Genomic DNA, 27212 nt, shown 5'->3' with positions numbered 1-27212 from the left:
ACTCAATACATACATGAAGATGCAGACATGACTATAGCTTCTGATTTACAGTAATCACCCACAAGGTTGATGAGGTGAAAGACATAATTGGATCAAGTGCAGTCTCTCTCTCTCTCTCTCTCTCTCTCTCTCTCTCTCTCTCTCTCTCTCTCTCTCTCTCTCTCTCTCTCTCTCTCTCTCTTCTCTCTCTCTCTTCTCTCTCTCTCTCTCTCTCTCTCTCTCTCTCTCTCTCTCTCTCTCTCTCTCTCTCTCTCTCTCTCTCTCGTCTCTCTCTCTCTCTCTCTCTCTCTCTCTCTCTCTCTCTCTCTCTCTCTCTCTCTCTCTCTCTCTCTCTCTCTCTCTCTCTCTCTCTCTCTTCTCTCTCTCTCTCTCTCTCTCTCTCTCTCTCTCTCTCTCTCTCTCTCTCTCTCTCTCTCTCTCTCTCTCTCTCTCTCTCTCTCTCTCTCTCTCTCTCTCTCTCTCTTCTCTCTCTCTCTCTCTCTCTCTCTCTCTCTCTCGTCTCTCTCTCTCTCTCTCTCTCATATTGAACATGAAAAGATGATAGGTTGCCTATTATTGCCCATGACTGGTAATGTATAGCATCAGGTATAGTATGCTCTAGATTTACTGCAGCTTACAGATACTGAATCAGTTTCATCATATCCATGTATTTTCCCCTCCGTGTAAAGACTGTGGTATAAGCTGTACCTACATGTCTATATGATAAATGATAGAAACTCAGGGAGTGACGTGAGATTTCTCCTCCTCAGTGCTCGGTTGTGCAGAAATATCTGTCAGGCTGGAGCAAAACAAACACCTCGAGAACTCTCTCATAATGACCTTTGTTGTGTAGCTATAGCAACCCTTATACCATCGGATCTCTGGCTGAATACTGATACGCTCACTCGACAAGCGATCTGCTCCAATCCAGCTCCAGCAGAGACAGGCTGAGGGAAACAACAACACATCAATCACTGGCCGCAGACCAGATTAGGGGCGGGGCTGAAGACAGGCAGGGAGGAGTGGGAGCATTACACCTCAAGATTTCCAGTTTCCAGTCTTTGCCTTCATCAATTCAGAAATTCTCTAACTGCTTGCTCAGACAGGAACTTGACATATACACACTAATGAATGAATCTCATCAATATTCTGCTGACTCAATAGTATTTTTTTGTATTTTTTACTGCCTCTGAGGTGAGTTTTTCTGTCTCAGAAGAGTGGCTGTCAACTTGGCTTCTGTCATTACAGCACTTACAAAATCATTTTTGTGTGTGTTACCATGACAACTGCCTATCAACGTCAACTTGCTAGCACCCATCTCCTCTAAGGTTGTTGTAAATTACATCATCGTCACACGGAATAGGGATGCCTGCAACATCAATACCTCCCTGGGAAGGTAACAAAGGTTGCAGTGGCTTGGACAAGGATCACTTGGTGAGTGCAAAGAACTCTTTAATTCACATCTAACAATTTTCTCCCCCCATATAGATGGAAGAAAAAAAAAATCCATTATTCAGAAGTTAAAGCTGTAAGTCAGTCAGATTCTGTGATGACTCAGTGCTGTGCGTGCTCCCACACATCACCTCGGATTAGACAAAGATTTTTTCAACAACAAACAAGACTCACATGATATTCTCCAAACACCCGGCAGGGCCGACATCCCAGTTATTCGCAAGAGGAAGCGACGCAGGTACAGAGGACGAAGAGCCGGATGCCTCGTCAGGACCCGCAGAAGGCGAGTAGGAAAGCTGCCGTTACCGTCAATATTACTCACCAACGTGCAATCATTAGACAATAAACTAGACGAGGTACGATCACGAATATCCTACCAATGGGACATCAAAAACTGTAATATCCTATGTTTCACGGAATCGTGGCTGAATGATGACATGGATATTCAGCTAGCGGGAGATACGCTGCACCGGCAAGATAGAACAGCACACTCCGGTAAGATGAGGGGGAGGGGCGGACTATGCATATTTGTAAACAACTAAGGAAGTCTCTAGATTTTGCTCGCCTGAAGTAGAGTATATTGTGATAAATTGCAGGCMACACTACTTGGTTAGAGAGTACTCAGCTATACTTTCGTGGCTGTTTATTTACCACCACAAACAGATGCTGGCACTAAGACCACACTCAGTCAGCTGTATAAGGAAATAAGCAAACAGGAAACCACTCAGCCAGAGGCGGTGCTCCTAGTTGCCGGAGACTTTAATGCAGGGAAACTTAAATCAGTTCTACCAAATCTCTATCAACATGTTAAAAATGCAACCAGAGGGAAAACAATTCTAGATCACCTGTACTCCACACACAGAGACGTGTACAAAGCTCTCCCTCGCCCTCCATTTGGTAAATCCGACCACAACTCTATCCTCCTGATTCCTGCTTACAAGCAAAAATTAAAGCAGGAAGCACCAGTGACTCGGTCTATAAAAAAGTGGTCAGATGAAGCAGATGCTAAACTACAGGACTGTTTTGCTATCACAGACTAACATGTTCCGGGATTCTTCCGATGGCATTGAGGAGTACACCACATCAGTCACTGGCTTTATCAATAAGTGCATTGAGTACGTCGTCCCCACAGTGACTGTACATACATACCCCAACCAGAAGCCAATGCTTACATGAAACATTTGCACTGAGCTAAAGGGTAGAGCTGCCGCTTTCAAGGTGCGGGACTCTAACCCGGAAGCTTACAAGAAATCCCGCTATGCCCTGTGACGAACCATCAAACAGGCAAAGCGTCAATACAGGGCTAAGATTGAATCATACTACACCGGCTCCGACGCTCATCGGATGTGGCAGGACTTGCAAACTATTACAGACTACAAAGGGAAGCACAGCCGCGAGCTGCCCAGTGACACTAGCCTACCAGACGAGCTAAATTGCTTCTATGCTCGCTTAGAGGCAAGCAACACTGAGGCATGCATGAGAGCATCAGCTGTTCCGGACGACTGTGTGATCACGCTCTCCATAGCCGACGTGAGTAAGACCTTTAAACAGGTCAACATACACAAGGCTGCGGGGCCAGATGAACTACTAGGACGTGTGCTCCGTCCATGTGCTGACCAACTGGCAGGTGTCTTCACTGACATTTTCAACATGTCCCTGATTGAGTCTGTAATACCAACATGTTTCAAGCAGACCACCATAGTCCCTGTGCGCAAGAACACAAAGGCAACCTGCCTAAATGACTACAGACCCGTAACTCACGTCCTTAGCCATGAAGTGCTTTGAAAGGCTGGTAATTGCTCACATCAACACCATTATCCCAAAAACCCTAGACCCACTCCAATTTGCATACCGCCCAAACAGATCCACAGATGATGCAATCTCTATTGCACTCCACACTGCCCTTTCCCACCTAGACAAAAGGAACACCTATGTGAGAATGCTATTCATTGACTACAGCTCAGCGTTCAACACCATAGTACCCTCAAAGCTCATCACTAAGCTAAGGAACCTGGGACTAAACACCTCCCTCTGCAATTGGATCCTGGACTTCCTGACGGGCCCCCAGGTGGTGAGGGTAGGTAGTAACACATCTGCCACGCTGATCCTCAACACTGGAGCTCCCCAGGGGTGCATGCTCAGTCCCCTCCTGTACTCCCTGTTCACCCACGACTGCATGGCCAGGAACGACTCCAACACCATCATTAAGTTTGCAGACGACACAACAGTCTGATCACCGACAACGACGAGACAGCCTATAGGGAGGAAGTCAGAGACCTGGCCGGGTGGTGCCAGAATAACAACCTATCCCTCAACGTAACCAAGACTAAGGAGATGATTGTGGACTACAGGAAAAGGAACACCAAGCACGCCCCCATTCTCATCAACGGGGCTGTAGTGGAGCAGGTTGAGAGCTTCAAGTTCCTTGGTGTMCACATCAACAACAAAGTAGAATGGTCCAAACACACCAAGACAGTCGTGAAGAGGGCACGACAAAGCCTATTCCCCCTCTGGAAACTAAAAAGATTTGGCATGGGTCCTGAGATCCTCAAAAGGTTCTACAGCTGCAACATCGAGAGCATCCTGACTGGTTGCATCACTGCCTAGTACGGCAATTGCTTGGCCTCCGACCACAATGCACTTCAGAGGGTAGTGCGTACGGCCCAGTATATCACTGGGGCAAAGCTGCCTGCCATCCAGGACCTCTACACCAGGCGGTGTCAGAGGAAGGCCCAAAAATTGTCAAGGACCCCAGCCACCTCATCCATAGACTGTTCTCTCTACTACCGCATGGCAAGCGGTACCGGAGTGCCAAGTCTAGGACAAAAAGGCTTCTCAACAGTTTTTACCCCCAAGCCATAAGACTCTTGAACAGGTAACCAAATGGTTACCCGGACTATTTGCATTGTGTGCCCTCCCCCCAACCCCTCTTTTACGCTTCTGCTATTCTCTGTTCATTATATATGCATAGTCACTTTAACCATACCTACATGTACATACTACCTCAATAAGCCTGACTAACCGGTGTCTGTATATAGCCTTGCTACTGTTATTTTCAAATGTCTTTTTACTGTTGTTTTATTTCTTTACTTACCTACACACGCACGCACGCACACACACACGCACACACACACACACACACCTTTTTTCCCCGCACTATTGGTTAGAGCCTGTAAGTAAGCATTTCACTGTAAGGTCTACACCTGTTTTATTCGGCGCACGTGACAAATAAACTTTGATTGGATTTGACCTTCAGCTTGATCCATTCTCCAATGTCAACAGGCAGACTGTCTGGGTCGCCCTGTTCTGGAACTTCCTGTGCTTTCTTGTATTGGGAATACAAATACCTAACAGCATGGGTTAGTTCCTTCATATATTTTCCTTCATATAATACCAATGTTGTATTGCATGCATGTAGTACATTTATACACATGTGTTTTGCAAATTTCAATCAGATTTGGACAAAACCAGGTGTCAGATATTAGTCTTACCATCTCCTACCCCGTGGGCCAAGCGACACACAGAGGAGACGAGAGGCAGAGGCAGAACTGTTCTGCCAGAGAGTGATTGCCTCCACAGGTCACCAGGGCCTCTGGAGCAGCCTCTAGACTCCCACAAAGGGTGATTAAGTGCATCCACAGCCTGCTGTTGGTCCAGATCAGTGATTTCAGACATACACCGGGAGGCAAGCAGAGCAGCATGAGTACGGCGTCGGGAAGCAGCCTTCTTAGCAGCAGCATCAGCAGCTGTATTACCTATAATAATGCTGTCAGTGTTGCTCGGACCTTAAGAATAGTCAACTGTGCTGGAAGCAACATGGCTTCAAGCAGGGCTTCAAAAGGTTCCTGCCTTTCCAAACCCCTATCCAAGACAGGCAAGCCACCATTGGAAGTTCCCTCTGCCAGCATTCCCTCTCCATTGACCTCTTCCTCTTTGCTGCCAGGGTGGCTGATGTTGTGGTTGGTGAGGGCACATGTTTCTCATATGACCTGTCATTCCGCAATTCCAGCACATCAGCGGTTGTCTCAGTGTTGGTAGGTATGGTTGTGGGTTCCCATATGGTTGAGGAGGGAACTGAGCTGCAGGTGCTTGGGTAAACTGTGAAGCAGGTGGTGGAGGAGGCTGTGGTGGTTGTTGCTGCTGAGTGGCAGGAGGTACAGCCACCATCAGGTTGCTGGTCTATCCTTTGTCCAGCTGAGCTAGCTGGGCCTTCTTAAGCTGCGTGACGAGTCCAGCCTTTCTTGCTCTTTCCTCAGTCTTCCTCTTTTTCCAGGCTCTGCAGTAGTGTCTAATGCGGTCCTTCTTATTTGGGCCTTCAAATCTCTCTGTGGATTCTCCTTGCCATTCTGTCTTCATCTTATCCATCTAATCGAGGATATCATCATCTTCAGTGAAGAGCAGTTCACCCGGTCTTGCAACATCTCTGGTGGTGGGAAACATTCCCTCAACTGTCGGTAGAGTGCTTGTCTGAAATGGGTGAAGGGCAGTTCCACTCTCGTGTTCAGTGAATTATTCACATTCTCTCCTCTCTCTTCTTCTCCTCCCACTGTCTCCTGTTTGTTCAGTTTTCATTTTTTCTTTATTTTTCTGTTCTCGGTCGTATCAGTTCTTCTTCCTCTCTTCTGTTCTCTCCATTCACTGTGTGATTACCACTTAGACTTTGCTCTTTATCTTCGTCATTACGACCTCGTCTGATAACCTCAACAGCGTTATCCATTTCTCTCTGTGCTTTCTTTTATTGAGCTGCCATGAGGTCCTTTGCCATGGTAACTCTAGGATAGAGAGGTGTTGATTGAGTCTTGGCATTATTCCATATATCTCCTAGTTCTTGATACATTCTACTCGGTGATGGGGAAGAATTATCTCCTGGAGCTACTAGTTCGTTTGGGAGTAGTGGATAAATTCCTTTAAACCTATCCCCGCAGTAGGGAGGGGGTGGTGGAGCATATGGTGGGGCGCTGCATTCTAGAGGAAACTTCTCTGTCTTGACGGAGGCATGGTCTTTGATCTTTGTCAATTCCTTTTTCAAACAGGTAGCTTTCTGTTGAGTCCAGAATAGGTTACCCTTAGTTTTTAACATCGACAAAGCAGTCACAGAAAACAGGGTGGATATTTTTCTTTTTTTTCTTTCCCTTGGTCTTATTTTCCTGTCTTCTTTCCACAATGTCCTGCATATGTTGATATTTGGTTTATTTAATGACCCATCCGTAGGCCATCTATATTCAGTGGCGTTTTTAGTCCAATCATGCCTTTTCATGAAAACCCAGGTTATTAAGGTCCCACCATCCAGTCATACCACACAGAAGACATGATACATTGAACAATTAAAAAAGACATAGAACAATTACAGAATACCTTATCAGAATAATCTCAACAATCGGCGTTTATACTTGGAATTTCGCCCTAAGTCCTATCACCAAGTCTCACAATCATCATAACAATCGGCGTTTATACTTGAATTTCGCCCTAAACCTATCACCAAGTCTCACAATAATAAATATTTAACCCAGGAATGTATAACCCATTTCCACCTAGGTGGTCTGTGCTTCCTCCCACGGATTGTGTAACAATAATTTCACACTTTCAATTATTCTGCTATTACAAAGAAATTTAGGTTCAGATAAATTTAACAGCGAGGCGCCACTTACATGCCAGAATGACTCATTAACCACAATGTGCTATTGCAAATGACACTTTTAGATATAACAGGTGTCTGCTTACCTTATAATGTTGTAGCGCTTGACGTGCATCAATGGTCAGTCCAGCGAAGTGGTCACTCGCTCCTGGCAAGCTCGCCAAAATGTTGGTCAATTTCTTCAACAAATGATCAGGTCTATATAATTACCAAACATACATTAGTAATGGAAAGGAAACACAGACTCTTTAAGTATTAAAATACTCCTTTTAGTAATACAATTGTAGGCAGAAGTTGGTATAGAGTACAGTATAACAGTATATGATAGTTCTCCCCAWGTTCTGAAAAATGCCTAAGACATCCTGTAACATCCTGTAACTCATATAGCCTCTCCAATCCCTCTTACGTAACTTTCCCAAGCAACAACATAAAAAAAAAAATCTAACCTCCCCCTGACAGTGAGAACTCAGCAAGTAAAAACTCAGAAGTGGGTTTGACCGAAACTTGACCTTTCGTCACAAGTATAGAGTCATAACAATGTGAACGAGTGTAAGCATCTTCTGACTGGTGGCTGGTTTCATCAGGTCTGTGGCAGCCGTGTGTTCTCAGAAAACCAGATAACCACGGTGGGATCCAGGCAGGAGGAGTCTGAACGTAGACGCCTTCTGATAGTGTCTGAAGGTCACAACACTCAACAACAGGTTTTAACACACACAGAGGTCTCCTGAAGAGGAGACCTTACAGTTTATCATAACAATGTATTAACACTTTAAAAGGTATAAGGCCTTAGTTTAACCTTCTTCACACTTCACATTCTTCAAATGGAAAAAAACATATTGTGTGTGTTACAAAACCAACCAGGGAATATACTGTAGCATAGCTGRAAGCCTATCAGGGTTGCTTGTTAACAGCTGTGGGTACCCATTCAGTATGTGCTACTGTAGTAGGCAGTTTACTGACATTGTCRATGTTGTCATGATCCCAGCATATTTCCCATTAACAAGTAGATTAATTTGACTTCTGTGATGTACATACCAAATTATTCTGTCAGCGGGCAATAGGGAGATATTGATATGAATGGATATGCAGTTAGATATTCCTTGTTTATTTACTTAAACCTTTGCTAGACAGACAAATCTGAAATGTCAGATAGACACTGTTAAAAGCAAGGAAGCTAGACAATATATTTTTTTGCAGATATCCTGTTACTAAAGCAGTGTGCTTACTACCTTGGTGAATAATAAATCAATCTGAGAATGCTGCACTCCAAAGGGACTCTACAATGTCAATCATATCAATAGGAATCTCCTGAGAATATAATTGCAAGCCACTGTGGAGAAAGATCCTTTTGAATTTGTATGGAAAACTTTATTTGATAATAAAAATAGCATTCACAGACTTCTTTTTGATAGCTACATATACATTGTGATCCATCTCAAGGAAAGAAGCTTTACTGGTTAAGTCCACATCTACTTGTACTTAGACTAATGTTATGTATAGCTTCATGGGTTAAATAAAGCTATGAACAATGTAGTATTTATATATGCATAGTGTTTTATAAAAAAAGATTGGCCCATATACATGTAATGCTTTTATCAACACAGAGATAGCATTATGTCTGGAGCACATTGCAATAATGCTTAAAGAACACAGACTGCATACAAGTGCTTTATAATAAAAAGGCAGGCTAACCATCGAGAGATATTCAAACCAACAAACAGCTTCTGATTGACCAAATAAAGTCGTCCATTTTTAGAATGTCTTTACATACCTGATTCAGAGTACATTAACATATTTCCCATGAATCATCAGGTCCATTTCAGAAATATAAACACTATCACATTCCTCACTGCAGAGGTTTCCCATAAATTTCTCTTTTGTACAAGAAAAAGGCAACATTTTATTCCTCAATGGGTTCCTATTAGTAACATATTGAAATTCTGTACAGGTGGTGGCCGGCAGGTTAACGTCTTTAAATGTTTTCTTTTTTTTGTTTGTATTTCTTTTTTACAGTACCATGGCAACAACAGTGATAAAACAATGCATTTGTTGTGGATTTTCCTATATCTTTTTAGCYGTTTAGTGAAACATAAAACAGAGAATACACACGGTTAAAGCAGCAGTCAGACTCCAGTGGTGTGACAGCATGGCTCAGCATGGCAGATAGGCCCACTTCTGTACTGGAACTTTCCATCCGTTATCATCGCAACAACGTCCCTTACATTATTACATCATCACCTAATTTCCTTGGGCAGGGAGAGGAAGAGAGGAACTTGAGAAATACTTCCATATCACCTGCATAGGATCAATGGGCCGTTGATCAATATCTGCTATATTTTTCTCCACATAATCTCCTGAAACAGGGGGATCAAATAAGCAGCCTACATTTGTAGGATCAAGTCATTATAGGACTGTGGTTACTTTAAAACCACTTGACCTCTCGGTGAACCTCTCCATGCTGTGTATAACTGTGAAGTAGGTTTTATGTTACAGGCTCCTGTCAGGTAACTTGTTGCTTCTACTGTCCTCTGAGCAGGAATACAAAACTTTGTTCAATTGTATTTCCACCACAGGCAGTGTACTCAGACACCTCTTACTGCGAGAATTTTGTTTTGTTTTCCTCCTTGGCTCATCATTACTAGACACACTGAAAAACAGGAACCCAAAACAGCCTCAGATCCTGGTGGGTTTTTAGACTTGTCTGCTCTGTGAGAGGAATATCAACAATATCTGGTGTTTTTCTCAATAGGTGGTCTGCTTTCCCCTCTGATTTTTTGGGGTTTGTGGGCTTGGTAAGAAAGGGGCATGCCATACCAACTTAGATTAAAAAAATTATAATTCTACAGCAAATCCAGCAGGGGTAAAAATTATTATTATTTTCAGGTTATCGGGCGTATAACTTGGTCCTTTTACCGAGCTTCCTCATTGTGTGTGCCAATTGAAAATAAATAGCAGTCAAATGTAAAAAGTATTATTTGAAATATATTACTTCATTCTAAAATGACCATTGGTTCTAAAATGTTTGTTTGCCTTCGTTTTGTATGATATTCTCTAAGGTTTTCACTGCAGTCGTCCATAAAATGTCTGTACTGCCAACGTCTTGTGCTATAGTTTGCTTTATAAAGCAATTCTGGGGTGGAAAACAACATCTAAAAACATATTAAAACAAGCTCATCATGAAGTACCTGGTAGCACAGTAAGGAGCATGTTCGAAACCTCCGAGGGAACACGTGGAGTCAGAGACGCCTATAAAAAAGCTAAATCACCATTTGTAATTTGATAGGCACATACACATACCTTCACTAGAGTATTAACAACCTCAGTTATGCTCAAAATAACGAGAACAGAAACGTACAGTAAGAACTAAAACAAAGATTGTACTCCTGCTGTGGTATGAATCTCTGTCTGGGATCACAAGTAGTCAAATTAATCAAGCAATCAGATAAATCACATGAGTCAATCTCCTCAGAAGTCTAAGTCCAGTGTATTTACTGTGGTCTCTACAGATCAAGGGCTGAGAAGCCAGGCTCTGTCCACTCAGATGCTGAGGTCCTTGGGGCTCTCTTTGTAAAACCTTCTCTTAGGCTCTGGGAACTGGTTCGGGGCACGGCCTACTGCGTTGTTGTGGTGTTGTCCTCCCTTGTTGCTAAGTCCTGCATTGTTGTAGCCGGCGTTGTGGTGAGCGGAGGAGTTGTTCTTCAGTGTGCTGTAGTAATCCTTCTGTCTGGAAGCAGGCGCTGCAGCGTAGTTCAGCTCCTCCCTGCTGGAGCTGCTGTTTGGAGATGAGTCTCTCTCTGACCTGTAGCGTCTCTCTGGAGTTCCGTTTATCCCGTAGCTCTCATCCCTCGTCTCGGCCGACGAGTCCATCGGGAGGTTGCCGTTCTTCAGGCTGCCTCTGTCGGGCGTACGGCCCCTGGAGAGAGACAGGGAGGAGGCCCCATTGTTGGGGCGTTCTGGGGTGGTGGCCTTCATGTCAGTCGTGCGGCCCCTGGAGCGAGACAGGGAGGAGGCCCCGTTGTTGGGGCGTTCTGGGGTGGTGGCCTCCATGTAGGCTCTGCCTGGGGTCTGTGGTTCCCTCAGGAGCCTACGGTCATAGAGTGGTCGTTCCGGAGTGGCTGCATGACTGAGAAACCCTCCGTCGTCATACTCCCTCTCAGGTGTGCAGTCACGGTGTACTCGCTCTGCCCTGCGGTCCATGGACTTGGCCCGCCGTCGGTCAGGGGAAGTGTTGCGTTTACGGGTGGGCGAGCGGTCGAGGGAGCCGCGGCGCGGTCGACCAGATCTCTGGTCCAGAGTACTGCTACTAGCGGAGCGCTCTCGTTCTTTCTCCGCCGCTGCAGCCTTCTTTCCAGAGCTGTCCTTGCGCAGAGTCTTTAAGAGTTTCGAGATGCCGCTCTCCGAGTCAGACTTCTTGAATTTGCGGCCAAGACTCTTCTTGTTGTTCCCGCCGCTGGTGCTGTTGTCCGGGGAGTGTTGTCTGGAGGTGGTGTGGTTGTTGTTCCAGGTGTGATGGTGGTGGTGGTTAAAGTGCCGGCCCGAGTGCTCCATCCTGTCCCTGTCTCGGCCCTGTCCAGCATCCTCATGGCGTGATGGTTTGTGAAGGTCTGGTGGATAACTGGACTCCGATGAGGTGTGATATCGGCTGTTTGGTGGCAGGGTTCTCACTTGCGGAGAGTCTTGTTCCCCGGGTGTGGGAGAGTGCCCGTCATGGCTGGCGTCTGGGGGAGAACAAAGACAGGACATGAGAGACATTCTCAGACTGGGTGGAGTTTAAACTAGCTAAATAATATAACCCTGGAAGCTCAGACAATTCTCTCAAACTTAAGGTTCCATAGCCATTTTCATGTGCTTGTATCTGTATTGAGTCAATACAGCCATTTTTATGGAAACCATGCACTTCCATAAACATGAACATGTTGGTAAATTGTGACAAAAATATTTACTTCTGGGAAGAAAAAAATCTAATTTGGACACAAATGGCTTATTTGATCCTCAACCTAAATGACATAAAAGTAAACAATTGCTTAAGTATATTTTCTTTGAGAGTAATGGATTGGCACATGTAGGCGGCAGCAACACAACAGGTGCAAAACATTGCAAGTGAAGGGCTGGGTTATCAATGACAACAAGCACCTATGACATTATTAAAAGCAAAATGATGAACAAGTCGATTATCATCATTGGGAATGGGAACTGCAGAAAAACAAAGAGCCTGAAACAAAAAACTGGAGAGTGTTCTGCCAATGACTCCAATTAGGGATATGTTGTTATGGTAGCAGCGGTGGCGAGCAGTTGCATGAATCCATCCAGAAGTGGGCGGAGAGTAAGCAGTGCATTCTGGGTGTATGGGTCAAAAAAGCACAGTACAGGTTGAGGAGTGAGTCAGGCCACACAGCACTAAACACATACCCAGGGAGGTGCAGGTAGGAGATGGGTAGGGGGAGATGGGTTAAGTGGGTGAGGAATGTTGGGGTGCAGGGGTGGAGGGTAAAGGGTTAGGAGGGTGGGTTGGAACAGACTTGGCTACAAACCGTGGTCTGATTTTGGCCCATTAAGTAGAAACAGGGCTCTCCCATCTTGTCATTTCTCATAGTACCAACAGCGAGATGAGGAGCCATCATCGCTGGAGGGAGGAGGAAKAGCCCAGAGTAAAGAAATGGAGAGGAAGAGAGAGGAAATAAAATCAAATAAAAACAACAAAATAAATAAAAAGAGAAATCAGAGGGTTTAGATCCTCAATGAAGACCAGAGAAAGAAAAAAGTAGTTGGTTCAGTTTTTACGTTTTTCTGGCTGGCAGAGAAAAGGAAAACCTAGAAAATTGATGGCTGGGTGCAATCCTTCACACAGTGACCTTTCTCGGCAGAACAGAGATAAAGATAAACATTCCCAGATGAATGAGCCAGAACATACAGTATTTGGACGAAAACAAGATTTGAACCAGCGACCTTTCTGTTACTGTCCCAACGCTCTTAACTGCTAGGCTACCTGCCGCCACAGCAGAATGAACATTACATAATATGGCCAATAAATCACTGATGTAGGAGCAATAACATTAAATGTCATTCAGACACATCACTGGGACATCAAATATTCAGAAAATGTTTTGTTGATCAAAGGCTATAAGACATATCATAATATAATAAATTCTAAAGCATTGGATCAGGACACTGAAGACACACCAAATAAATCTTGCTTACAGCAACAAGACATTGCAGACTATGGTGTCCGTCCGGTGTTAGTTAATCAGAGGCGGTAGTGTTAGTCACAGTATGGAAGGAACATGTATCACATCACATTGCCACGCACCATATTCAGGAACAGATCCATCGCCCCTCTTGAGGACCAGGCGTGCCCTCCGGCCACCATTCTTGATCAGCTCGATGGCGCGTGCGTGCTTCATGTTCTTCGTGCTCTCGCTGTTGATCTCCAGGATCTCATCTCCCACCTGTGTGTGCAGAGAGTGAAGAAGGGAGGCTGTTTAATGAGACAACCAGACAATTGATCCCAGGAGATATTAACTGTCTATAACATAAATATTATTATCAAAGTACAATAGAGTAGATATTCTTTTTTTCATGGAGCATACCCTCATCTTGCCATTCCTGACAGCCGCCCCATCCTCAGCGAGCCTCAACACATAAAGGTCCATGTTGTACTCCCGTCCTCCTCTCAGGCTAAACCCAAAGCCTTATGTCCCGCTCCAGATCCACAGAATAGAACTCTGCATCTGAGGAGAGAGAGAGAGAGAGGAGAGAGAGAGAAGAGAGGAAGAAGGGAGAGAGAGAGAGAGAAGAGCAGAGAAGAGAGAGAGAGAGAGGAGAGAGAGAGAGAGGAGGAGAGAGAGCAGAGGGAGAGAGAGAGAGAGAGAGAGAGAGGAGAGAGAGAGAGAGAGAGAGAGAGAGAGAGAGAGAGAGAGAGAAGAGAGACGAGAGAAGAGAGAGAGAGAGAGAGAGAGAGACAGAAAGAAAGAAAAAAGTATTAACAGAGCGGGAAGTGCGAATGCCCACAATGCGTGGGCCAACAGGGGTGTCATGAGGTGAGTCCTAACATCAGGACTAATCAAGCCGAGTCCAGCAAAAACTCACACAAAATCGATGGAGGTACAATACTCTGGAACCAATGAATAATAAATGCTGTCTCAGCCTGTGAGAGGGGCGCAGAGCCCAGAGCAAGGGCACTGCAAGGGCTGGACACAGGCTTACTGCACTCATTAGAAGTTTGGCTTTTTTATTGATTTGGCTGATAGCTTGATTAATTGATTGATTAGATTGCTTTGATGATTTGAAAGACATTCTTCATCTCAGGATGAAGCTGCACTGTGTGCTCTTGTAGAGAGATGATKTACTGTTCCCTGCTTTGGGGATTGATTTTAACAGACCAATAGACATGTTTGTCTTTACCTGTGAGGGCAATGCTTGTGTTGGAGGAGGTGGAGGAGGAGCCTGTTTCAACTTTGAGTTATTCCTGGAAAATAAAATGATTCATATGAACACAAAGATATGAAAGTACATCATATTCATATAGAAGTCATCTTTCATATAATGTATCATATTATTAAAGTATGTTCCAAAAAGCCTGTTTATGAATAATAATAACTCACCGAGGCTCTGTGGCAGTTTGGGGTGTGTGCGTGGTGGTGATGGTGGCAATCTTCTCAGCATTGGTCAACAGAGACGCATTGGAGGACTCTGTGGAAACACAAATTGAGGATTATGGATAAGGTCATGACCTCCAATCTGAAAGTAATACATCGATTCTGGTAAAATCTTAAAGGAAGACAATCTAAAAATGCTCTTTTGTTAAACAAACAATTTGTTTTGACTTGCAACTGGGTCTTGGTCAGGACTGCTGTCTCTGACAACACATCTCCGTACAGGAATTTTGCTCTCCAGAGAACACAGTCTCCCCTCAAGGAACACAGTCTCCTGTTCAACCTGACACTGACTGCCTATGATGTTGTCATCTACCATTTTGCTCACCAGCTTGAACATCAAAAGAAAACAAGCCTCTCCGCTTCAGTCGTTCTGTTTTTTTTTAATTCCAAGGGGAAAGAAAAATACATTAAAAAGTACAAATAGGGTAACTGTCCTTCCTTTCTTGCAAATCTAATTGTGTTTACATTTACATTTAAGTCATTTAGCAGACGCTCTTATCCAGAGCGACTTACAAATTGGTGCATTCACCTTATGACATCCAGTGTTGCACCACAAGCCACAGCACGGCAGCCCACATTAGTCATCATAGACATTGGTTACTTATAGAGGGAATGGGGTTCTGCCTGAAGTTAGCGACAGCACCAGCCTGACTCATTCATCCTTCTCTCCCCCTCTCCCTCGCCACCCTGACAGCCCTGCCTGCCTTTCCTCACGGAGCACTCTGGGGGACACAACCTGAACGATTCAAGAACAAATGTCGCCACACAAAATGACACCGTCTGGCTGAGGAAGGTCGTGGCTGAATGGCTTCTATCTCTGACTGTTGTTCTGGCATTAAAATAAAACTGTAGACTAGAATTATACTGAACAAAAGCATAAAACGCAACATGCAACAATTTCAAAGATTTGACTAAGGTACAGTTCACATTTTGCACAAGGAGAGTTTTAAAGATATATTGAAGTGTCACAAAACTGTTAGAATCAGAGGACTCAAAAAATACTGTTTTGAAATTTTTAGGGGGCATGCAAGGAATAAGGCTTTAAGAAATTTTAGAACTCTCGAGCAGCCTGATTTTGTCCAATATAAACGTCACAGAAATTAAGCACAGAGCAGGATTTATGAAGCTCATTTTATTTAACCTTTATTTAACAAGGCAAGTCAGTTAAGAACAAATTCTTATTTACAATGACGAGCTACCCCGGCCAAACCCTTACCTGGCGCCGCCCTATGGGACTCCCAATCACAGCCAGTTGTGATACAGCCTGGAATCAAACCAGGGTCTATAATGACGCCTCTAGCACTGAGATGCAGTGCCTTAGACCGCTGCGCCACTCGGGAACCCAGCAATGAGGGGTTACTTTGCTGATAAAATCATTGACAACAAAAATGACCCTAAAAAGCTTTGGAAATCATTTAAGGATACACACAATCACAGCACCAGATCAGGTGCAGCTAGTGTGTGCTTCTACAGGTTCAGGAGTAATGCTGGGAAAGGTACTTTCTGGTATACTGGAGCCTCAGTCGAATGATTTGCCTTTGCCCATAAAAACGATGTTGTCTCTGGGCAGCTTTAAAAAGAAAGTAAAAAACGATTTGTCTGCTGTGCCCATATGACTGTCCCCTACAATGTAACTGCAATGATGAGATAGATGTTCTTCTTTGTTTTTATGTTTTATTATCTCGCTCTCAATACTATGTTCAACCGTGTTCGATCTTGCCTAGCCATCTCGTTTCAAGAAGACCACAATGGAAATAAGTCCCAGACTTTGTGTGTTATCCTCCATGATTTAACTCATGTATGGCTTTTTCAAGTTTTATGCGTGCCTGTTTTTTTTAAATGGTTTAATTAATAAACAAATGTAAAAAAGGAAATCAGTCAATTGAAATAAATTAATTAGATTTACATGACTGGGATATCACATGACTAGGAATACAGATATGCATCTGTTAGACACAGATACCTTGAATAAAAAGGTAGGGGTGTGGATCAGAAAACCAGTCAGTATCTGGTGTGACCACCATTTGCCTCATGCAGCGCAACACATCTCCTTCGCATAGAGTTGATCAGACTGTTGATTGTGGCCTGTGGAATGTTGTCCCACTCCTCTTCGATGGCTGTGCGAAGTTGCTTGATATTGGCGAGAACTGGAACAAGCTGATGTACACATCAAACCAGAGCATCCCAAACATGCTCAACGGGTGACACGTTTGGTGAGTATGCAGGCCATGGAAGAACTGGGACATGTTCAGTTTACAGGAATTGTGTACAAATCCTTGCGACATGGGGCTGTGCATTATCATGCTGAAACATGCRGTGATGGCGGCGGATGAATGGCATGACAATGGGCCTCAGGATCTCATCATGGTATCTCTGTGCATTCAAATTGCCATCATTAAAATGCAATTGTGTTCGTTGTCCGTAGCCTATGCCTTCCCATACCATAACCCCACTGCAACCATGGGGCAGTCTGTTCACAACGTTGACATCAGCAAACCGCTCGCCCACACGACGACAATAGATTCTCTAAAACGATGTTGGAGGTGAACATTCTCTGGCAACAGCTTGTGTACATTCCTGCAGTCAGCATTCCAATTGCATGCTCCCTCAAAACTTGAGACATCTGTAGCATTGTGTTGAGTGAAAAAATGTTGGCCTTGACACTTGCCAGTTGGTCCGCGCATGCTCTCAGTACACGTCTGGTAGTCTGTCTGTGAATGTTGACCTGTTTAAAGGTCTTGCTCACATTGGCTACGGAGAGCGTGATCACACAGTCATCTGGAGCAGCTGGTGCTCTCATGCATGCTTCGGTGTTGCTTGCCTTGAAGCAAGCAAAAAAGGCATTAGGTCATCTGATAGGCTCGTGTCACTGAGCAGCTCGCGGCTGGGTTTCCCTTTGTAGTGCGTAATAGTTTTCCAGCCCTGCCACATCCGACGAACATCAGAGCCGTTGTAGTAGGATTCAATCTTAGTCCTGTATTGACGCTTTGCCTGTTTGATGGTTTCGTCTGAGGGCATAGCGGGATTTCTTATAAGCGTCCAGATTAGTGGCTCTTGAMTTTAGCTCGGTGCGGATGTTGCCTGTGTAGATGTTGTCATTGTGATTTTTTAAAATACTGCCACGCTTTGTTTAATAAGTGGTTTTGCATTCTCTCCTCCTTTGTGTTTGTGCTACTGATTCTCCTCGGCTCCCATCTTAATTAAGCTACATTTTACCAGTCTCTCTAGAACAGGGATGGGAAACTTTGATGGCGGTGGAGGCCACACAAAAATAGAACTCATCATGAGGGGCTGCAGTGGCTCGTGGGTCTGCATACCCACATCGATATCCTCACGTAGTCAGAGCCGGCCCTAGCCTTTTAGGAACCAAATCTCTCAGCTCAGCCAATGACAGGGCATTCTAGTGGCTGGCTTTATTGTCGTTCTGGGACAGGGAACAACACAACACATGCCTACTCATGGGGAAGGAGACAGCTTCCTGTCACAGACTGTTCCTGCCATAACCAGTATTACGTATGCATTTCCTGCCACCTTGTTCCATTTAGACTGAGGAGATTAACACTAACAGGATGCACTGATTACATATACACCACATTTAACTTTTTTCTTCATTACAAAGTAGCAGCCAATACCAAATTGGCGGACTGCAGTTCATCAAAATGACATGAGTGTGTCTATCAAACGCTGTACTACAATCAACACACACATACTGTATGTCAACTGACAAATTCATCTCTGATGTGGTTTCACTCTCAGGGATATTCACAAGCTCTGGGTCGAAGTCAACCTTAGGTACAATGCAGCCGTTTTTATCTCAATATCAAATAATTTCTGGGTAACAATTAAATATCTTACAGTAATTGTTTTCAATTAAATGGTCAAAAATGAATAAAAATAGCTTTTTAGCAAAGAGCAATTCCTCAAGCAAAAATGTTGCTAGGACTGTTCATGGAGAGGGAGAGGGGGAAACTGAAAACTAGCTGTTATTGGCAGAGAGGTTTGGAACTCTCTTTCTTATTTGTCTATTAACTAATTTACCGCTTGGTGATGTCACCAGGCAGATCAAAACTTCATCCCACCAAACAGACTTTTCAAACAGCTCTTATACTAAAAGGGCATCATTTTCACAATTTCACAGTATTATTCTTATTTTTACTTCACTGGGCCTTTAACTATAAGAGAGGAAAACTTAAAACTAACTACAGAAAAGTATCGAGTGACAACATCTTCCTTCTCATTCACAGTCTCCCATTTTGAGCACAGGGCAGGGAGCATGGCCTCTCGCAGCCCAAGGTAGCTCCCCAGGTTGGTGCAAAGTGCTTCTGCCAGTGCAGAGCCGTGGTGCCCGCCGACTCCCACTAGGCCATGCATAACTCTCCTCCCTACTGCATTATAAAACAGCCAAAAAAAAACACAAAGTCTTACCGTCACCCGGAATGATCCTCAGAGAGACGGTGTTCCCTGCCTCCTTGATCAGATTGACGATGTCCGAGTGGGACTTGTTGGTGATGGAGCAGCCGTTGACGGACAGGATGCGGTCGCCAACCTTCAGTTTCCCACAGCGGTCCGCAGGGCTCCCCTCGATGATGCGCCCTATTTTGTGGGGCATGGCCACACATGCATTTCCAGCTTTGATGTTAATGTGTAGTAAGTGTGTGTGTGTGGGTGGGTGTTAATGTGATTTGGTTATTGATTACATAATTGGATTATGGGAAGAGAAAAAGAGGATGGGAAAAGAAAAGAGATGGAAAAAAGAGAAATGGAAGCAAAGGGTTAATCATCCAAACCCCCATAGGCCATTCACCCAGAGAGCACCACCCAAGAACCAGCCAACCGTTGCACTGGAAACAATGGGCCAATCAAGGAGCATGCATGCGGAACACAGCTTACATCCCTATTGGTGGACAGACTTGTATTGGGTGGTCATTAAGGAATTAATGGTCTGGGAGAAGACACTTTCCCTTGTCTCTGTCGCTTTCTCTACTGTTGTCCTCTGCACCCCTGACGTGCTAATCGATGGGACTTAAATCATATGGAACTGGTCTGGGCCCTTCGTGGCCCCCGCTCAGGAGGCTATCAATAGCCTTGACACGGCCTTACGATTGTCCTCCACTCCCCATTGGAGTCATGGATTGATGTGGAGGATACAGCCTACGCCACAGCGGAGTGGTAAGTCACTGGAGATAATTGAGTTTCTGGCCCTCGGAATGGCTCAGAGAATGAGATGGATTCCTAAAGAGTGACACTGAGGAATCTCAGGATCCTCGCAGACGTCAAGAGAGTAACATGCACTACAGTATATCAGAGAGGCTACAGACAGAGAGATGCTAGCATTGCATGGGGCTGTACAAGGAGAGTGACAGTGTTCAATACAGCACATGTTGTTTACAGAGCAGCTCTGAACAGACCCTAAGGGGCCCTCTCTCCCTCCCCCATCCCTTTCTCCCTCCATCCCTCCCCCTCTCTACCTCTCTCTCTTCCCGCCTCTCTCCATTCCTCCCCCCTCTTTCTCTCCCCCTCCCGCTCTCTATCCCTCCCACATCCATATTTATCAAATCACATTGTGCTACCAGCTCCCCTCCCTACGCCTTGATTAAAAACTGCACTTGTATCCTGCCACTCTATCCAAATAATGAGATATGGGACATTACGGGGTGTGACAAATACCCAGGATTTAATACCCAATCTGCTGAGCACAACACCAGCACACATCAGTTCATTATGGGAGGATGGGCTGGAGGGAGAAAAGGGGTTTGCATAGGATGATGTACGGGAGGGATAAAGCCAGCGGAAAGCTCTTTGTCCGTCACAATACCCTAAAACATCTCTGGTCCTTTCAGGCTAAAGAAGAATCCATAGATAGTGCATGTCCATCCATTTGTGATCATGTCTCTCTGTTGGACCTCTACTAGTAGAAGGGGAGATTGGATAGAGGAACGACCCTTATCAGCACCTTCCTTCATCCCATCCCCACAGTGGTGATGCGGCCAAAGCAGCAGGCACAGCGAGAGAGAATGAGACAGGAAGAAACTCTCAAATGATACCCACATAGGGCTCTGGTCTGGTCAGAAGTAGTGCAATACATTGAGAATATAGAGCTCTTGTCTGGTCAGAAGTACTGCAATACATGGAGAATATAGAGTATAATTTCAGACACCAACAGAGACAGTTGAGACAGAGACAGGTATTGTCACTCTTAGTCTGAGGACCCAGCTGCAGACGATGCAGACGAGCACATTCAGGTCACCCGTAAAAAAAAGAGACAAGTCTCAATGGGATTTCTCCTGCTTGTATAAATGATACATAAAAAATCGAATCAAACTTTATTTGTCACATGCGCCGAATTCATGAAATGCTTACTTACAAGCCCGTAAAATGCAGTTCAAGAAAGAGTTAAGAAAATATTTACCAAATAAACTAAAGTAAAAAATAATAAAAAGCAACACAATACAATAACGAGGCAATATACAGGGGGTAACGGTACCGAGTCAATGTGTGGGTATACCTCTACTTTCTATTTTATGGGGCTTCAACTACAGCCCGCAGGATCAATGGAATCGGGCCCTTTGCGTGGCACAGTAGCTAACAAAACATCTATTTGATAATAGCCTGGCCCTATAGCATGTTTCACACCATGCTACATCTTCCTGGTCATCAGGCAAGCAGTGTAAGGAGACCTTGGAGCGACATTGGTGCTGCAAACTCATCAGAGGGAGCTTGATACCACATTTGTTCAGAGGAGGACATTTAAAATCCCTCGTTGACGGCTGAGTGACCTTAATGGGGCCAATTTCACTATTTTGCCTTCATAGATAAACGGTATGGACAGCTATAGATTGTGCTCGGTGGAACTTCAATTACATGCTGAGTGAATCAGCCAGGGTCGGCTACAAGTCTGCCTTTTGAATCTGTGATGATGGTGATTTTGATAAAGCATCAACCAGGCTTATCCCTGGCGGTGAATGTGCCTGGGCACATAAAGAGATTTCTGTTTCCCTAAGCTCATGATTGTTGGGTTTGTGACCTCGGGGCTGTGTCATTAAGTCCACTCCCGTTAGAAATGGATGCCCTGCTATTAWTAAAGCAGGTGGGAACTCAATGAGGAGTGACTGTCAAAATATTGTAATTCCACTCCCAAGAAATGATTAATCATGTCACTGAGTGGCAAGCGGACTGTCGGGCGGTGCTGATGCACTGTTAGGGTTGTGTGTTTACTGGAGTGCTTGCTTGGCAGAATCATGCTTTTTCACAATTTCCTTGTCTCACTTTGAAAACTTTGAGAGGGACTTTTTAAGGAAATAGGTTGTCTGAATAACATCAGGAGGAGTGTTCTGATATTCGTTTTTAGGCTTAGCGTCTACCCAATCACTTGAGAACTGTTCTTGAGCATAAGTTAACCTTTAAAGGGTTGCTTGTCAAAAAAGATTGTTAATACTGTGTATGTACTGGTAACTGCCAAAATAAAGAAAACACCAACATAAAGTGTCTTAATAGGGCGTTGTGCCACCACGAGCCATGGCATATGGTTTACATCATGTTCATGCTCATTAAACCATTCAGTGACCACTCATGCCATATGGATGGGGGCATTGTCATCTTATGGGGGCATAGCMATGGTATTCAGACTAATGGCCAAAACAATGACCTGCCCAGCATGTTTAACTGGTTCAGATCTTTATTTTTACTGGTCGCAACAKTGGAACGAAATGACCATGTAGTTGCTTCTGTTCAGAACTAAATAATTTAGGTTCCAACCGCTGATACAAAGTATCCCTCATGTACTTGTGTTCACATTATTTTATTTAACTGATCCGTACGTGACTGCTGCAGTAGAGATAGAGAGATATGTTATAATTTATGCTGCTGCTTTGCTTTTCACGAGAGGGGTAGCTTGTTGATGGCCAATCATAAGTCATCAAAGTGACAGTAGGCTACAGTCATAGAGCCTCCGTGTGGGGCAAAAGTTAGGAGATATCTAATCAATGGAAAGTGGAATTCAAATGATGTAATTAAAAGTTAAAGGAGAAGGATAGTCTACAATGACCAAGAGCCAACAGGTAGGCTGCTACTGTATATTCTGAATAAAGTTGTTGTTATTTGTAATCGTGTAGGACGAGAAAGCGCATGCAGCCTCAATTAGCCTAGCTAGCTTCTCCCAGTTTGATGCAGTCAAGACAGGCACTAGTAATCATATTGGATGATGAATAATCTAGCTATGGCAGCGATTAGTCTACTATAGCGTGAGTCAGCCTGGTTGGTTGCGGTCTCTTGTCTCTCCCTCCCTCCTCCCTGTTACTGTGTCACCTGGTCAAACTCCCAGTAGCCTACACACTCACACAGCCCCTGCTAGAGCATCACCACTCTCTACCTCCCTTATGCTTTATCATCTCCGGTTAATTAAGTATCTTAAAAATATATTTATCTGATGCTTCCCTAACTCGGATTGGACCGGGTTGTCCTCGGGTCTGTTCGGAACCACAGTAAAGTCAATCAGCAGAATCAGGCTTCGCCAAGATTACATGCCAGATTTAACCATATTATCAGTTCAACCCAGCTCAACCGAGAGCAAATGATAACTGATTCTCAGTTATCAAAAAATTGCAACTAAACCCAGCATAGTAGCAAAGTCTAGCTCACCATAACCCAGCCCAGCGTAGTATTGCCCATCCAACTCAGCTCACCATAACCCAGCCCACCGTAGCATTGCCCATCCCACTCAGCTCACCATAACCCAGCCTACCATAGTATTGCCCATCCCACTCAGCTCACCATTAATCCAGTCCCACCGTAGCAATTGCCCATCCCACTCAGGCTACACATATACCCAGCCCCACCTAGTAGCATCCCATTCCCAACTCAGCATCACCGAGTAACCCAGCACCACATAGTATTGCCCATCCCACTCAGCTCACCAATACCCAGCCCACCGTAGCATATAGGCCCATACTCACGCATGATACTCACCATAACCCAGCCTACACGTAGCGATTTCACCACATCCACTCAGCTCTACCATAACCCATGTCCACGGTCAGCATTTGCCCATCCCCACTCAGCTCCACCATAACCCAAGCCTACCATTAGAGATTGGCCCATCCCACTCAGCTCACCATACCCAGAGCCCACCGTAGCATTGCCCACTCCCACTCAGCTCACCATAACCCAGCCCACCGTAGCATTGCCCATCCCACTCAGCTCACCATAACCCAGCCCACCGTAGCATTGCCCATCCCACTCACCCAAAGTAGTCCCAGCATCAGGCCTGGAGACCGACGACACAATGACGAATCCGAAGCCCTCGTTCTCTCCGCGTTGGATCTCCATGTCATATGGCTGCAGGGCTGCGGGGACCACAGCACTGCCGGAGCCCCCTCCTCCCCCACTGCCGATCCCACTGGTGGAGCCACTGCCGGAGCTGACTGTGTTGAGGGAGTTCTGGCTGCCCTGGGGGGTCCGCTTGCCTTCCGTCAGGGAGGGGGCCTGGGTGCTGCTGTGGTGCGACGAGGCCGGGGACGGGGGCACGTCACCCTCCCCTTTACCCACTGAAGAAGAGATGGGGGGAATGAAGAGTTGGGCAGGCAATATAAAAACGGTGTTCAGCAAATATACATATTTTTCCCCCTTATGTTTGGCACGGGCTAGTGATCGTTCACTGAGCCAATAAGCAATAGGTTTTAACTAGCGTGGGTAGTGTAGGTGGCCGCTGTTGTAGAGTGTGTGGTGAGTGTGTGTGGTGAGTGAGTGTGTGTGGGTGAGTGTATGGGTGAGTGTGTGTGGTGAGTGTGTGTGGTGAGTGTTTGCCTGTGTATGCATATGCCTCTGTGACCCGTCCTCACCTCCGTATCCTGAGCTCTTGCGTCGGACAGTGAGGTTGACGTGGCCCTGCTTGGCGGCCTGCTGCATCAGCTGCACCACCAGCTGGTGAGACTTGCCCACCACCGCCGTGCCGTCCACACAGATGAGCTCGTCCCCCGAACGCAGACGCCCGTCCTCATCTGCTGCTCCATACTTCACTATGTGCCCAATGTAGATCTACAAAATACCATACAGATACATTAGCKCTGTACTTCATTATGGGAATACTCTAGATCTACAAAACATGACACATATAAATCAGCCTTGTACTTCACTTGTAGTTCAAGTTCAACGCAGCTAAATTAAACCATTTGATCTTCCATTCCGTCCCAAAGCACAGAATCGTCTGGAATGCCATTGTATGCTGTAGCGTTAAAATGTCCCTGAACTGGAACTAAGGGGCTTAGCCCGAACCATGAAAAACAGCCCCAGACCATTATTTCTCATCCACCAAACTTTACAGTTGGCACTATGCATTGGGGTAGATAGCGTTCTCCTGGCATCCTCCAAACCCAGATTTGTCCGTCCAACTGCCAGATGGTGAAGCGTGATTCATCACTACAGAGTTTCCACTGCTCCAGAGTCTAATGGCGGCTAGCTTTACACCACTCCAGTTGACGCTTGGCATTGTGCATGGTGATCTTAGGCTTGTGTGTGGCTGCTCGGCCATGGAAACCCCTTTTATGAAGCTCCCGACGAACAGTTATTGTGCTGACATTGCTTCCAGAGGCAGTTTGGAACTCGGGACGCGCTTCAGCACTCGGCGGTCCCATTCTGTGAGCTTGTGTGGCCTACCACTTCACTGCTGAGCCGTTGTTGCTCCTAGATGTTTCCACTTCACAATAACAGCACTTACAGTTGACCGGGGAAGCTCTAGCAGGGCAGACATTTTACGAACTGACTTGTTGGAAAGGTGGCATCCTATGACGGTCCCACGTTGAAAGTTACTGAGCTCTTCAGTAAGGCCATTCTACTGCCAATGTTTGTCTATGGAGATTGCATGGGTGTGTGCTTGATTTAATATACCTGTCAGCATATATACAGTATATAGTATATATACAGTATATCGTATATATATAGTATACAGTATATACAGCGGGGAGAACAAGTATTTGATACACTGCCGATTTTGCAGGTTTTCCTACTTACAAAGCATGTGCAAATTAATTACTTAAAAATCATACAATGTGATTTTCTGGATTTTTGTTTTAGATTCCGTCTCTCACAGTTRAAGTGTACCTATGATAAAAAATTACAGACCTCTACATGATTTGTAAGTAGGAAAACCTGCAAAATCGGCAGTGTATCAAATACTTGTTCTCCCCACTGTATGAAAATGTGATATATATATATTTTTTTATTATATACATTTGCAAAAATTTTAAAAGTTTTTGCTTTGTCATTATGGGCTATTGTGTGTAGATTGATGAGTGGGAAAAAAAACATTTAAATAAATGTTTGAATACGGCTATAACGTAACACAATGTGGAAAAAGTCAAGGGGTCTGAATACTTTCCGAATGCACTGTAAGTGAATGGTGTGCTGCATGAAAAGATCCCATTACAAACCTTTTGCTTTTCCTTGGCGCATCCAAACTTAACAGTGACAGACAAGGGATATGGTGGAGGAATGGTGCAGGGATACTCACCGGCTCTCCAGCCTCATTTCCTCCCAGGATGCGGAACCCAAAACCTGTATCCTTCCGCCACAGGAAGATCTCTTGCTCCTGGCAATCTGGCTCTGAAAAACACAACACAAGAGCTCAGTGGAGGTGAAACAGGGAGTAGACCTGACACTCAGAAAGTTAAACCTACGGCATGACTGTTGCATTAATCAATACACTGCAATTAAGTTCAGTATTCATAATCATAATATAATATATACCATTTTGCAGACACTTTTATCCAAAGCGACTTACAGTCATGCGTCCATACATTTTACGTATGGGTGGTCCCGGGATTCAAGCCCACTATCCTGGCGTTGGACTACATTTAAATTCAGTTCAGTTAGATCTTGTTATTAAACAATCTGGTATGAACACCCCCTCCTCTCTACTCTCCTCTGCATCACTGGGCATATTAGGTTCCTTCTCTCAGGTGCAGGGTTGGCTCCCAGAGGACAGGAGGAACAAATGCCATGTACATGCTCTCTATGAATGTGACCTTTTAACTCTCTGCCTCTTTTTCTCGTTCCGTCTCTCTCTGTGGAACACAAACACACGTGGCTGTGGGAGGACACAGGCAATTTGGTGTTAGTCTGTTCACCCACAGGGCCAGTCTGAACACAGGGCATGGACCACTTCTCCTGATGCACCTTCTGTCTGCCACACAGGTTTTATTAGCCCTCAGGTGTCTGTCTGTCTGTCTGTCTGTCTGTCTGTCTGTCTGTCTGTCTGTCTGTCTGTCTGTCTGTCTGTCTGTCTGTCTGTCTGTCTGTCTGTCTGTCAGGAGAGGAGATCCTTCATTTCTCAGCCTTCTTCCGCTGGCATCAGACCTACATGAGTGTTCGGAAATGCAGGTGTTTATATATTGAGAGGTGTCAATAGCTTCACAGAGCAAGAAACACATCTGTGTTTCAAGGAGACTAAGCTCTCCGAGACCTCTGTCACAGAGTCAGGTTTGACTCATACACTGATA

At 44.9% G+C, this 27212-nt stretch overlaps 1 protein-coding gene across 1 annotated transcript in view; it reads right to left on the bottom strand.

The window, feature by feature from the left end:
• Positions 1-8412: 8412 nt before the first annotated feature.
• Positions 8413-27212, bottom strand: part of LOC111976858 (membrane-associated guanylate kinase, WW and PDZ domain-containing protein 1-like) — a 134906-nt gene continuing 116106 nt past the window's right edge. The window contains 10 exon segments of the mRNA XM_070448164.1: positions 8413-11784; positions 13374-13512; positions 13654-13756; positions 13758-13795; positions 14468-14531; positions 14668-14755; positions 19147-19314; positions 23961-24263; positions 24558-24753; positions 26225-26316. Coding sequence (XP_070304265.1) covers positions 10604-11784; positions 13374-13512; positions 13654-13756; positions 13758-13795; positions 14468-14531; positions 14668-14755; positions 19147-19314; positions 23961-24263; positions 24558-24753; positions 26225-26316 — 2372 coding nt within the window. The 3' untranslated portion in view covers positions 8413-10603.

The sequence above is a fragment of the Salvelinus sp. IW2-2015 genome, linkage group LG17 (genome assembly GCF_002910315.2).
Source record: "Salvelinus sp. IW2-2015 linkage group LG17, ASM291031v2, whole genome shotgun sequence".
Classification (NCBI taxonomy): Eukaryota; Metazoa; Chordata; class Actinopteri; order Salmoniformes; family Salmonidae; genus Salvelinus; species Salvelinus sp. IW2-2015.
The sequence above is the reverse complement of the archived record's forward strand: the minus strand, read 5'-3'. Positions and strand labels throughout refer to the sequence as shown.